Below are 15,590 nucleotides of genomic sequence, written 5' to 3' on the forward strand. Positions count from 1 at the left end.
ATCTTTTTGTTCAACCCACTGAATTAAAGCTGAAAGTCTGCAGTTCAACTGCATCTGAGTTATTTCATTTAAAAATCATTGTGGTGAACCAAAATTAGAAAAAGTTGTCTCTGTCCAAATGTTTATGGACCTAACTGTTTATGATCCCCTTATATATTTAAAAATAGTTATCATATCACCGCTTAAGTGCCCTTTCTCCAGCGTGAACATCCCCAATTTGGCCAGTCTTTCCTCATAGCTAAGATTTTTCATACCTTTTACCAGCTTAGTTGCCCTTCTCTGTACCCTCTCTAATTCAATAATGTCCTGTTTGAGCACAGGAGACCAAAACTGTACGGCATATTCTAGATGGGGCCTTACCAGTGCTCTATAAAATGGAAGAATGACCCCCTCCTTCTGTGAATCTAAGTGTGTCAGAGCAAGAAAGCCCAAGCTCATTTGATTTAATCTTAGCAATTTCACAAAATACTAGCAAAGTTTACATAAACTTTTGACCAACAGAAAATGGTAAATAAAGATATAAATTACAGGATAAAAGATGAATTAAAGCTTAACAAAGAAGGCTGCAATTTATTTTTTGGGATTCTGTATAACCTCAGGCCTTTAGCAGTGAAGATCAACAAGATGATCCCCATGTTCTTTTGTGCAGATTCAGAACGCATAATCTATGCTTTTGTCAGATACCTAGGCAGTATATAGAATATAAGCATCACTTCACTATATGAGGCTGATTAGTATTAACTCAGATCCTCATTACATGGCAGCTCAGGAACCTGTTCATTTTGCATTCTTTGACAGCTGAACCACAATTTGTGCTTGTTTATTTTGATGACCCCTGAGCAGGGGTTGGCAAAAGAGGCATGTGCCTAGGGCTCATCAGTGGGGGGCATTAGGCACGTACCTCTCTAATGAAGAAGAAGAGCATGAGAAAAAACAAATGGCCTGAGAGATCCTGCCCCAGACCCTATAACCTAGGGTTTAGATGTTTAAAAAACATGCACAGTGAATAAGAGGGCACCAAACGGAACAGACAGGTCGGCCAGGATTTTCATTCCTTAAAGCTTTCACTTACCCCTAATCGTAACCGTTGTTCTATCACTGCAGGCTCTTTTGGTAGCACACCCCCTTCCCCCGGTCTCGCCTTCAATGTGCTGTCATGCAAGCGGATTCAGGGGGGGCGAGTTAGCCGCCCAGATTACCTAGGGTGCTCTGCCCCTGAGGTTCTCAACAACTGCCAGATCACAATGCAAATTTGCTGTGTCACTGGCTTGATCATTAGTGTTATAAAGACACTGAACCTTTAGGCTGGAGCATAAAGTTCAATATCTGAAATACAGCAATTTAAGTACATATTTTGGGTTTAGTTTTTTTTTTTTTCAACACAGGCAATTTAAGTTTACATGATAGAGTGAAGTAAAAAATTCAGTTCTAACACCTTTAGCGTAGGCGTATGTAACCTTCAGTACATGCTGTAATGTGTCACTGGTCTTGGTTATTCTAGCCTAATGTGAAATAATCCTAGTTTTTGTTACCTTCATTAAGATTGATTTGTTGATGTTGTTGTATGCCTTTTGATTATTGCAACTGTTTGTGAAGCACAAATTTGTTTTACTTTTTCATTCCATTGCAGCAAACATGTAAAGTCTCCCATAGTACATTCAGTTCTGCTTTTTGTTTGTGTGTGATTTTGTCATATTTTGTGCATTAAGGTATTCCTATAACAGAGGGTGTCTTTCACCTACAACCTGGTCATTTTTGGGAATGCTGTCACCTGTCACATTTTCCTTCATACTCCTGCTTTAGATATTGATCAATTGAAGCTAATTTTGAGACTGGTCGGAACCCCAGAACCAGAGCTCCTGCAGAAAATCTCTTCGGAGGCTGTGAGTCTGTGTGTCATTGTGTGTCCCTATTATTCACACACCAGCATCTCACCTGAGCTTCTCAGAATATCTTCTCAGGAGTAAAACAATATCAACTGTATGTCATTGCACATAAATAACTTAACAATATACCAAACCGTGCTACAGGAAATCCACTCTGTTGCAGTCAGGTTACATATAGATATGCATTACTGTATAATTAATGTACAATATATTGTACATTAAAAAATTGCATCTATACACCCAAGTACCAAGTTGTGCTGCTATGTGTATTCATGTGTTTTCTAGAAAGCAATGACTAGAACACAAAACTTCCAACAAATTTTCTGTTCAAACAACATTTTAGCTAGCAGCACATTTGTTAGGACATATAAATATATCTACTAAAAGCACACCAAATGTTAAATAAATGAAGTAAATATTGACATACTAAAATCACTCATTTCCCATGTAAAATTTTCTGCAACTCATGTCCCTTAGAGCACCCAGCCCTATATGTTGAGTTCATGTGTGCATCATTTGCTGTTTACATTTGTTACATAGTAAGTTAAAAAAAAAAAAAAACAACACACGTCCATCAAGTTCAACCTTTTAACCTGCCAAACTGCTAGTGGATTTGTGATTCATAATTTCTGGTATATTAGTTCTCACTATTTTTCATCAATAACTCTTATTAGACATTACTTCCAAATTAGGTTTAAAGGCCATTTGCCAGAAATACAGTTGTTTTGTACGATCTATGATGCCTTCATGAAAATGGTAACCAAAACAGCTGGAATGCAGTATTATGGCTTGTTATCTATGTTGATTCTATGTTGAAGTCGCAGAAGAAGTTGCAATTTTTTGGAAGCATAATATGTGTCATCTTCAAGTGAGGGTGGCCTTCTCTACATTTTGTACAACTCCATTGAAGTTAAGAAATTGAAAGTACTGCATGAAAGTATTAATCCTTTAAAGGTATGCTTTGCCTGTGCACAGTACACTTCTGGTATTGGTATGCTCACCAGACTATTCTAAAAGTTTTCCCATGAAAAATAGGTACATTAGTTATGCATAAACTCAGTTGGCAGGCAAGCTTCCTCAAAAAGATACGAGAGGGAGGAGCATCTTTTTCTGCAGTTATGCAGATTACATGGGTGCAGAATTATGTCACATCTTATAGTTTACCCTTACTTTATTTTAAAGGAACAGTTCAGTGTAAAAATAAAAACTGGGTAAATTGATAGGCTGTGCAAAAAAACTTTTTATAGGTGGTGTTCACCTTTGAGATAACTTTTAGTATGATGTAGAAAGAGATATTCTGAGACAATTTGCAATTATATTATTGAATGTTTTTGAGTTATTTAGCAGCTCTTCAATTTGCATCTTAAGCAATCTGGTAACTAGGGTTTGAATTACCCTAGCAACCATGCATTGATTTGAATAAGAGACTGGAAAATAAATAGGAGGGGGCCTAAATAGAAGGGTCTGTAATAAATAACAGTAATAAGTAACAATAACAATAAATTTGTGGGCTTATAGAGCATTTGTTTTTTTAGAAGGGAGGCAGCAACGCCCATTTGAAAGCTCCAAAGAAAAAGGCAAATAACTATAAAAAATAAATAATGAAAACCAATTGAAAAATTGCATAGAATTGGCCGTTCTGTAACATACTAAAAGTTACCTTAAAGATGAACCACTCCTTTAATATAGGTAGTTTACAAAAAATGTAATTTGTAAAGGCTGGAGTGACTGGATGTCTAACATAATAGCCTGAACCCAACTTCCTGCTTTACATCTCTTTAAATTAGTCAGCAACATTAAGGGTGACCACACTGGACATATTTGATCCGTTAGATTGCTTTTGATTCTCAGCATGGTCAGATTCAAAAGCAAACAGTTTTGACCCTGATGGTATCCACTCAAGCCACTGATACAAACTGGTAACAAATGAGAGATGATGTTCTGGCTATTATGTTAGAAATCCAGTCACTCCTTTATAGATAACTTTTTTGCCTAATAAACAAAATTTAAATATTTTTTTAGTTTGCACTGCCTTTCAATTTACCCAGTTTTTATTTTTACATTGAAGGATTCCTTTAACTCTACAGCAGCTCTCCAGTGTTTACACTTTTACATTGATTAGTTGTTTCTGCTATTTGCACATTGTAATGGAATGGGACATTTGACACAGACAAGCATACAATGAAAAGTTCAATAGACCGCTTAAAGAAGAGCTAAACTTCCCCCAATAAGAAAACCACCTACCTACTTCCCTAGGAAGTCCCCTCCCTGCTTCCCCCTGCATAGTTAGTTACCCCTACAATTGCCCCTAAGAGTTTACTCGCATATTGGTACAAAGTAAGAGCAGCATCGCTCAAGGAAGCCACCTTTAGATCTCCTGTCTTCTTCTGTAAGTAAGCGTCGTATTGGCGCATGCGCAGTTGGAGCAGTGTTCCAGTTCGTAGCAACTGTACATGCAGGACCCAAAGAAGACTTAGTTCTGGTAGATGGCACTCATGAGCTCCACTGCACTTACTCTGCACCAATAAGTGAGCAAACTCTTACAGGCACTTTCAGGGGGTAACAAATTATGCAGGGAGGGGAAGCAGGGAGGGGGATAACCTAGGGTAGTAGGTAGGGGTTTTCTTATTGGGGAGGGGTTATTTCTCCTTTAAAAGAGAAGGAAAGCTACAGAGGCTTTTTATTGCCAATAGATTAACTGCAATAATGCAAGCTAGAATGCTATATTTATTCTGTAGAATGTTTTACCACACCTGAGTAAAAAGTTCTAGAAGCTCTCTGTCTGTTTAGGGTAGCAGCTGCAGTATTAGCTTGGTGTGACATCACTTCCTGTCCGTCTCTCCTTGCTCACTTATAGCTCTGGGCTCAGATTACAGCAGAGAAGGGAGGGGGAGAGGAGCAAACTGAGCATGCTCTTGCCCTGGGCATTGAGGTTTAAGCTAAAGGCAAGAAGTCATATAAAGAAACCCATGTGTACGCAATAGAAGGAAAGAAATGCAGTGTTTCTTTTGATAGAGGACTCAGAGCAGCACTACTTTGAGGGTTTATTGATATATTTAGGTGGACCTCTTTGATAAGGCTTACTTAGTTTTAACCTTTCCTTCTACTTCAAAGTATGTTTTTTCTTTTTTGGATTATCTTAACAAGTGTCCTATTAGGGCTTATGTCATATCTTCTGAGAAACTTGTGTCCTTGAATGTTACCATGATAAGTTACAGAAGTGCAATACCGTGTGTGCATGAAAGAGATTTATAGTTCAGTTCCCTAATCATCTGTGGCATAACTAGAGGGAGGAGGGATGCATGCCTCATGGAGGGAGGAACAGGGGTCAGCGTCACTTGAAAAATCACAGGTGACCTGCCATCTTGTGCATGATGCACCTGTGAAAAAAAAATATAAATCAGAAATGTATTTTCTGTGTGAAAATACAACTAATTTGAAGACCCCTGTCTCTCGAATGTGCCAATAATAAATATGTATAATTATGAAGATTTCTGACTTGTGATGATCAAAAACTCCCAGCAATACACTACCAAATTTTCAAAGGTAAACTCCAGAAATATGCACACTTTTGGCCAAAAACTCCCAGCAATACACTACCAAATTTTCAAAGGTAAACTCCAGAAATATGCACACTTTTGGCCAAGGCCCAAAAAAAACTTTTTAGGCTTTTTTTAGAATGTATACATTCTGATGAACCAAGTGAGTCTTTTTCATACTATAATGCTTTTTTAATTTCTGATAAGTTTGGTGCCCAGTTTCAGTCATTTGGCTAAATGCATAAACATGTCTTTGTACTGCAAAACACCAAAACGTTGCAGATCTTTGCTGAAAAGTGGTTTTCATGATCTATCTGAAAATTGCCTCAAAGATTGCATTTTATAGCATTGTATTTTCCACCTTTTATTAGGTTTAAGATAAGACACTAAAATATGAACAACAGGGATCCACTGAACAGTTTGATGCCCATTATGCATAGGATTACCAAAGACTGCCATATATATTTTGTGGCTAAAACTACTGGCAGCTACAAAATAAGCATGCCATATGCATATTGTATCTTAAAGGACATGTAAAGCCTACATTCTCCTACCATGCATATAAGTTGAGCATATCTTCACCACCCAAGCCGCATAATTTGTACTGCATATACCCCCTCCATTTGCCATTGCCATCACATTTTCCTAAAACAAATAGCAGTTTTCACCCGGTGTCCATTTTCCATCGGACACATCATCAGTAACACTGACATCTGCAAACAGGACATGTAAGCTGTAAAGTTCATGAAATGCAGAATGCAACTTTACCCAGGCACAACATACTTAGATAAAAGTTCAGCTGGGGTTGAGCACTGTTAAGCTGTGCTAAGGAGAGGTAGTTAGGAGAAAAAAATAGGATCAGAAAGCTAGAGTTTATATGGGAACCAGCAATGCTATCTCCTCATTGGCTGTTGGACTGGAGGGTGTGTTTAGTAATGTGAGCTGAGAAGAACTGAGCATGCTCATGAGCCAACAGCCAAAGTAAATTAATGAGGGAGGGGGCAGAGTGGGTTTGAGGAGGAGAAGGATTTCTAATTGATTAAAGAGATGCTGCAGCATTAGGGGCAAATTTACAAAAGGGCGAAGTGACTAAAGCGGGCACTTTGGTACTTCGCAGATTTACTAATGGCCGCTGATGTAACTTCGCTAGCAAAGGAGATTCTAGCAGTACTTCGCTCCCTAATGGCAGGCAAATTTGCTCTCTGGCAAATGGACGTAACTACGCAAATTCACTAAGATGCTGATTTTACTGAACGTTACCTCTTGCGCCAGACTTGCCTTCGCCACCTCAGACCAAGTACAATAGAGTAGATAGGAGTTCCTAAAAAAATAGTTGAAAACTATTCCAAAAAACGCTAGTCTTTTCCCTTTTCAGGGTGATAGGCTGAAAAAGTGTGTAAAATTTTTTGGGGGTAACCCGCTTCGCCCCTACACTTCCTAACATGGCACATAAACTACACGCTGGTCTCGTGTAGGGTAATATAACAACTTTATTTTATTAAAGTTTCCTGGGGTTGTGTAGTGAAATGTATTTGCTGCAACATATACGTCCATTGAACTTTAACTTCCCGCCATATGCAAATTAGCCAACGCTAGCGCAACTTCACTTGGCGCAGTAACGCAAGCGCAACTTCACCATCGTTTGGCCCTGGACGCAACTTCGGATTTTAGTGAATAAGCGTCCTGGCGAATCTACACCTGGCGAAGTGTTGCACTGTGAGCAAAATCGTCGCTGGCAAAATTGGCCCTTAGAATCTTAGAATGGGGAGATTACGTTTTGTAAGATCCTCTTAACATTATTAAAACTCCAGAAACCTCATGTATCTTTGGAAAGTACACTTTTTGGAAAATCTAAAATAGGTAAATATATAACTTTTCTCCAAACTGCAAAGCTGCACTTTAATGAAATGTTCATCTAAAAGCTTGGATTTTATCCCATCATATAGATCACCAAACTACAAAACTATGCGGTGTGTACTGAACCTATTAGTGAAAATATTGCCCCCTAAAGTGTGACACGGGGGGGGGGGGGGGTTCGTGTGTTTGGAACTAAGTTGGTTAAGGGTATGGAAAGTTTTAAATATGAAAAAAGTTGGGTAGTTTAGTCTAGAAGAGACGTAGTTTATTCTAGAAGATTTAAGGCGATATGATAACTGTTAAAAATATGAGGACCATACAATAAAATCACTGATGGCTCATCAACCAGCAGGTCTTTTCATCAGATGCAAGGAAATCCATTCAAATTAGAAAAGAGGAGTTTCCATAATAATATTCTATAAAGGTTTTTCAGAGCGAGAGCTGTAAAGTTGAGGAATTCTCTCTCTAAAATGATTGTGTTAGCAGATACATTAGCTAGCTTTAGGAATGGGTTGGGTTGGTGAGAAAATATAGTGTTACTGAAATGAGCTTTTAGAACAAAGTCGAAACAGGGATTGCTGTGTGCCATCTTGGGGTCAGGATGAAATTGTTTATTAGCAACCAGAATACTTTTTAAAAATTATCACCATTTGAGGCATGTCCAAGTTGGTGTTTTTTTATTTGTTTTTTTATTTTTAATCAAAAACAAGTGACATGCTTTTATTAGCATGCATGACCCAAGTTGTGTGTTTTCATTATTGTAGAAGTAAATATTTCAATATCTTCATAGAACCTCACATGTTTTCAGTGTTTTCAGTATCATCGCTTTACTCAGCTTGTTGAAAAAGTGTGAATATCTTAAAGAAAAACTATCTTTGGACCACTTCCTGAACATTTTTTTTAAATGCATCAGTTAACGGTGCTGCTCCGGCAGACTTCTGACCTGAAATCCGTTATTTAAAAGAACATATATTTTTAATTTTGAAATCTGACATGGGGCTAGACATATCGTCAAGTTTCCAGTGTGCATTGATAAACTGCAGTCACTCTTTACTGCTGCACTGCAAGTTTGAGTGATATCACCCTGCTCACTGGTAGATATAAGAACAGCCTTCTAGTAAAAATCCATGTCCCACTGCGACTCCTTCAGATACATTGAGTGGGAGAAACAGTCTGTCAAAAAGCGGTTCCATAGTGCAGCACTGGCTCTTTCTGAAAGCTCATGACCAAGCAAAATGACCTGAGATGACTGCCGACACACCAATATAACAACTAAAAAAAAAAAATATACACTAGAGGGTAAGGAATTAAATTTTACATGGTAGAGTGAATTATTTGTGTAAACAGTGTAATTTAGGAACAAAAATGACACCATAAAAATCATGACAGAATGCCTTTAATATTCAACCAAATAATCTTATCAAATTATCTTATATGTATCAAATATTTCCTTCTTTATCTTGAGCCACCATTTTGTGATGATCTCTGCTTCACAAAAAAATTGGGTATTACTGTAACTGTAAAAAATAAAGGGAGTAAGACACAGCTGTCCCCATTCTCTGGCTGATATAACCTAGCATGCATATATGCCCTTTGTTTGCATGTGAACACAGTGCCTCAAATGAGCGAGAAGGCGGACTTTGTGATATATTTTGTATAGGCCTACAGTGTTCAGGGGAACAGTTCTCTATAACATATTTCAGATATAGAAAAATTGATCCAAAGATCTTTAAATATAACTGTTTGCTTCTTTGTAAAAAAGCAATATTTATTTTAATGTTGCCATTTCATCAACTTGTATCGTTTTAAATTATTTATTTTGAGATTTGCAGTGTAGACTATCCTCTAATTTTCAATCCCCAAAAGAATAAATTGCTTGTTTTTTTTTAATCCTTAATTTATGCATGTTCAAAATTTAAGTGATTTAAAATCTGTGCTGTGTAACAAGCCAAATTATTATACCATTGTCCTTTTAAATGTTGCTTAACAAGCACATATGAATTCCTTTAATCAATGTTTATGACTCATGACCAAAGCATATTTTCAAAAATTTTGGATGTTTATATTGGCATATGCTACCTACTTACTTTAATGCATGTAGACTCACTCTCCCTGATAAATTATGGCTTTGCGTCTGTATTTGTAATTCTTATGTGCAAGACTGATTGCTCGCTTTTACTGTGTTGTGCAATGTTAATAAAGCCCTTGACAAGGCTCCAAAGATATTAATCAGCTGCAGCAGATCATGCGACTGACGGGGACTCCTCCCTCCTATCTCATTAACAGGATGCCCAGCCACGAGGTGAGAAGGCAGGACATATAAATGGTCAGGGAAACATAGTGACCCCAGATGTCTGTGTTTGGCCTCTTCCATCAATAACAATACATTTTAATTGTTTCCTTAATTGGTCTTGACCAATGCTTGATTGTTGTAAGGCATCCATTAAAAAGGGGGACTATTGCGAAAATGAAAATTTTATATAAGCTTCACCATACTGAAATTAGTCATTTTCTAAATATAATCAATTTAATATAAACTTCACCATACTGAAATAAATTGTTTTCAATTACACATTCTGTGAATAATCAAGTTTCTCTTCATTCCAGTCTCTCTTCATTCTCTTTCCATACAGGAGTTTAATTTTGATTGACAGTTAGGTCTAATATTTTCTTGGTGTTAGGTGGGGATCCTTTTGCCTAGAAGATATACTCACTCTTTTGAAATCACCAATAAATAAGTCCATTATTTAGTTGTGAGTTATTTAGGTTACTTCTAATACATCTGCTAGGAAAAGGAAAAAATATATTAGACTTTAAGCTTTCTCGGATATATCAGGGAAAGTGGCAGTTCAAATCAGCCTGTGTATTCCCACCTTATCTGTAAATGAAAATCTGACACCTGACTCCTGTATCGAGAGAATAAAGACAGATGATGAAAAAACACTTTGTGGGGAATTTCCTCCTCCGGAAGCTACAAGGTGCCCAAAAATACCTGCCCTCTGCAGTCATTTAAATCATCACATGTAATAGACGTTGCGAGAAACCATGTAAATCTGCTGAAAATGCGGAAGGTATCGGGGCATTTTTGCACAATTACCCAGAAGCAACACATGTAAAATGTGCCGATTCAAATGCATGCAGAGGGGCAGGTATTTTCTGGTGCTTTGCCACTCACTTGAGAGGCGATTTCCAATGTGCAACATAGTGTCCTGTCTTTTTTTTCTTCTCTCTTCTTGGGTAAACAAATCGTGTGTGGGAGTATGTGAACCTTTACTGATGTGGCCCCCAATAACTGCAATTAAACATTTCCCATAACTAATGCACATCAGCTTGGAGGAAGTTTAGCCCATTTCTTCTTACAGAATGCATTTCATTTGTGCATGATGGTGGGCTTCCTCAAATGAAGCTCGTCCAAGGACTAGTTTTATTGCCCTCTTGGGAGTCAGGAAGGCATTTTCCCCTTCTGAGGCAAATTGGATAGGCTGCAGAGGGGAATTTTCATGTTATTCTGAATCCACTAGTACTTAAGCAAGTATTATTTCAGGTCCTTCTGCAAAATTTGTATATGATTTATATCAAAACTTTGATCAGACCATTCCAAAAGATTAACTTTTTTGAGCTTTAACTATCTTTTGGTATCTCAGTTTTGTTTTTACATTTATGCTTCAGTTCATGGATGGATATCCTAACTTTTTCCTGCAGAATTTACTGGTGCAATTCAGAATTTATAGTTCCATCATTGATGGAAATCTGTTCTTGTCCAAAAGCAGCAAAACAGTTTAAAGCATGATACGCCACCTCCATGCTTCACATATTGGATTAGGGGAATGCAGTGTTTGTCTTTCGCCAAACATAATTTTTATGAAAGTTTGATTTTGCTCTCATCCATCCTCAACCCTGCCATCCATTGCATAAGCAAGAGATGCTTTTGGTTTCTTGGACATTAGCCTGTGTTTCTTTGAGATCTCCCAGACTATTAAATGCCCTTATTTTGGATTGATCTTTAACCTTGACAGCGGCTTCATGTAGTCTGGCTAGTATTAATAACAGGTCCTCAAAAATATCCTTTATTTGAGGTATGACTTTTACAAAGGCCAGATTCAGAAAGTAAATACCCCTAGAGATTCACATAATTGAACCACACACAAATGTGTAATCAATAAATAAATGGACAAGCGTTATGTTTTGGACTCATTTGTAAAAACCTAAATTTTAAATACCTTGATTTTAAATTTTCCTGAATTTTACACTCTTTTTGTGGTCCTGCCAATTTATAATGAATTTCATTGGGGTATTTCCTTGTTTTACATGTTTTCCTGGATTTTACACAAAAATGTTGTCCTGATGTTCCCAAAAATAGCTGTGATTTTTTTATTTGTGAAATTACATGGTTTAAAATACTATAAAGATTCATATTTCTGCATCGTTCTGTCTGTAAATAGTCAGATTCAGTTAGTCTGCACCTCATACAGCCATGCACAATTCACTTACTGCTTTGCAGGTTGTGCCTGTGTCAGAGAAGTCTTACAATTGACCCCTCCCATCTAAAATGAATGCTGAAATGCTTAACCCTTGTCATTAACACTGTAACTATGGTATTTCAAAGTAAAGTAGATACCCGTTCTTATATTCTTTGAGCACTTGAAGAATAAGTACATTTCCCTGATTTCAATTTTCCTGGATTTTACTGGTGAATTTTTACTGTGAATCACTATAGATAAAATTGACTTCTAATGTAATTGTGAAAAATGGAGCATTTCTGTGTAGTTATTAAAAAAGTTAGGTTTACCAGGGTCAATTGACATTTTGTGCATTGTTGCCAATCAGAAGTGTGATTTCCTTTAGGCAACAAAACAGTTATTCGGTCTTTGCCCTAAGGGGCCATATCACGTTGTGGGGAGGGTCATGTGTGCTGCTGTCAGGGAAAAACAGTTGTGGTTAAAATGACTGTCTGTCATGACTTCTGATGATATGAAATATTGTGACAGACAAAGGTCTAACTTAATTAGTTATTCATTTTCAATGCAAGTGCTCTTCATTAAATATCAGAAGTAGTGATGAGTGAATCTGTCCTGTTTCACTTTGTCGAGAAAATTTGAAATTCCTGAAAAATTTGCAAAACAGTGAAAAGTTTGTGAAACGCAATAAAAGTTAAAAAAATTCTGCCGCGGTACAATTTTTTTTAAGTGCGTGACAATTCTTTCTCACTCAAAATGCTGTAAAGTCAATGGGCTATTTACTTATGGTGACTTTTTTGTCTTGGTGACTTTTTTTGTCACTTTGACTTTTTTCCTACATGCATTAGTCAATGGGCATTTTTTTATGGAGACTTTTTTTGTCTCTGTGACAATTTTGTTGCGGTAAAATTTTCTGCTGCCAATTCTTACTGCAGTTTCACATGTGTCAAAGGGCGGAATCTCACAGCGAATCCATGCCTGCCGAATAAATTCGCTCATCAAGTGGTCATGGGGCATTTTAGCTGCCGTACATACTGGAAGGCAAAATGTCCTTTGTGCCACAGCCCTAATAGCGCTTTTGCAGTGAACGTATATACACACAGAATACAGTTGTTAATAATAATAGTACAGCAACCAGTAACTGTCACCAGATCTTAAATACATTATATTGTGAAAGGTAAAGGACAGTTACATCCCAAATACATTGTGAGAGGCAGTGACTCTTGACAAGCCTTACCACACCCTTCATTCTAAAAATGGGGCCTATTTACTAACAATCAAATTTTGTGGTTTTTATTCCAACAATCTCTAAAAAATTGGGGTTTTCCAATATTTCTTCAAAGCTCTAAACATTTGAGATTTATTAAGTGTAAAAAACACTATAACCTTTAATACAAGATTTTTTTTTGTAAAAGTTCTTATTGGAACGTTTTTCATCAATTCAGACTCTTAGAGGTTTTCGTTTATTTCCACTAGAAATTGTTCCAAGAAGACTCACATTTTTAGCGGTATTCATATTTTTTTAGTGCTTCGCTCATTGCTTGCTTTCTTGGTTTTTATACTCTGATCTTTTAATAAATGCCATAACATTTGTGGAAAATATGAAAGAATGCATTTTATGTGTGTGTACTGACAGGCTGATGCTACGCCTGTCAGTGCAGTTGCAAACATAGGATGGAAGACCGCAAATCACTTTTTTTTCAGTCAGTCTAGAAAATGTACCATGTGCAGCATTAAAATTTCCACCACGTGGGCCCCCACTCACCCCCTGGGCCCCCCATGCCACTGACACAATACTCCCCCCCCCCCCCGCTTCAGTCACAACCCCTGATAGCAGATCGACCACAGAAGAGGTATGTGGAGGGTCCTCGAAGGTGATTGTGACTGAGGCGGGAGCCTGTTGGTGGGGGTTGGGGCATGGTGGGGAGTGATTGAAGCCCCGATGCCTGGGGGGCAAGATCAGGGGGCAGAGTGGGCTGTAAATAGGTGCGGGTCTAAGTCAGTGGGGCCCACCGGGTTTTTACACGGTATACTGCCAGCCCAGTACCCGACTATGTGCCACTAGCCTTAGATAGTGCCATGACGGGCCTAAATGTTTGTATTTCATGACATATAGTTTGGCAACAATACCTTGTACTTGATCCCAACTAAGACACAACTAATCCCAACTGGAGACAGAACAATCCTGTTTATCCAGTTGCATTAAAAATGCAATGAAATGCAGCATTGAACGCTCCTGTGTACAACATAGTAGAATAAAACTGAATCCATTATCTAATGCATTCAAACAAATAAAAAGCAACCATTGTGTAAGAACCTAAAAAGTTAGTGTCAGCATCAAGTTAAAGATAAACATATCCGTTTTAATTACAAGGTGCAGATATACGGTAGATTGTCTTGAATAAAAGTCACAAACACTTCTCAGCTAACATATTCCTGTAGTACTTTTTTAAATGTAAGGGTGCTTTGGTTGAAATTCTATCAAAAAAGAGGAAAAAAGACAAGATGTTGGCTTGCAGTGTATATACTTCCTTAAAGTATATCTATACACTTTCCATAAATTTTTATTTCAGGCATGCAGTTATGACTATGAAGATTTTCATTCATCCAGGTCATAGTATATCTAGTATAGGTCAATCTAAAAACAACTGGACTTGCTGAGTAACCAGTGGTTACAAGAAAAAGGTGATCGGTTGCCTACAACAACTTGAAAAGGAGAAAGCCATTGATCAAATTTTATACCACCGTCTGTATCCCAGGGAAGCCACACCATGCTTATGCCCCACTAAGACCCATTGTCAGCAGCATAAATTCAGTGACATACAGCATTGCAAAATTCTTGGCTAACATCTTAGCCCCGTTGGTAGGCAATACAGTGCATCATATCCAGAATGCCAAAGAGTTTGTAACCAAGATTCACGGCGTTACACTAGAGGCAGGAGAAACAATGGTATCATATGATGTCACTTCTTTGTTCACATGTATACCTACTACAGAGGCGATTGAGACTGTAAGAAATCGACTGCAACATGATAACACCCTCAGCAGCAGAACGAAGCTCAGTCCCAACCAAGTTTGTTTGTTGCTAGATTTGTGCCTTAACACCACATACTTCAAGTACAAGAACCTTTTTTATAGACAGAAACATGGCTGTGCAATGGGTTCTCCAGTCTCTCCCATTGTAGCAAATTTGTATATGGAGGAAGTGGAAAGGAGGGCCTTACTTACTTTCCAGGGAACTACACCGACTCACTGGTTCAGGTATGTGGATGATACTTGGGTTAAAATCAGATCCAATGAAGTGGCGGCCTTCACAGAACACATTAACTCAGTGGACAATAACATCAAGTTCACAAGGGAAGATGTCCATGAGAACAAACTTGCTTTTTTGGACTGTTTGATATGTATCCAAGAGGGCGGTAACTTGAAGACGGAAGTATACAGGAAACCCACTCATACGGATCAATATCTGTTGTTTGATTCCCACCATCCACTGGAACACAAACTGGGTGTCATTCGAACCCTGCACCACCGGGCGGAATGTGTGGCAACTGATACAGAGTCCAAAGACAAAGAGCAAAAACATCTCAGAGGAGCTTTGAAAGCATGTGGCTACCCAGACTGGGCCTTTGTCAAAACAGCAGCAACCAAGCCCAACAGGAACACCAATATAAATAACCGCCCGGAGACACATAGTAGGCGAAACATGGTCATCCCATATGTAGCTGGAGTGTCAGAGAAACTCAGGAGGATTTTCAACAAACACCATGTCCCTGTGTTTTTCAAACCTAGCAACACACTGAGACAAAAACTGGTACACCCAAAGGATCAAACAGCAAAAGAAAAACAAA

General features: G+C 37.9%; 1 protein-coding gene across 2 annotated transcripts in view; it reads left to right on the forward strand.

The window, feature by feature from the left end:
- mapk14.S (mitogen-activated protein kinase 14 S homeolog) overlaps nt 1–15,590 on the forward strand; it is a 96,302-nt gene that overhangs the window by 67,274 nt on the left and 13,438 nt on the right. Inside the window, exon 9 of one of the 2 annotated variants that reach the window (XM_018248048.2) lies at nt 9,505–9,584. In XM_018248048.2, coding sequence (XP_018103537.1) covers nt 9,505–9,584 — 80 coding nt within the window. 2 annotated transcript variants of the gene reach the window in all.

This window comes from Xenopus laevis, chromosome 2S (assembly GCF_017654675.1).
Source record: "Xenopus laevis strain J_2021 chromosome 2S, Xenopus_laevis_v10.1, whole genome shotgun sequence".
Lineage (NCBI taxonomy): Eukaryota > Metazoa > Chordata > Amphibia > Anura > Pipidae > Xenopus > Xenopus laevis.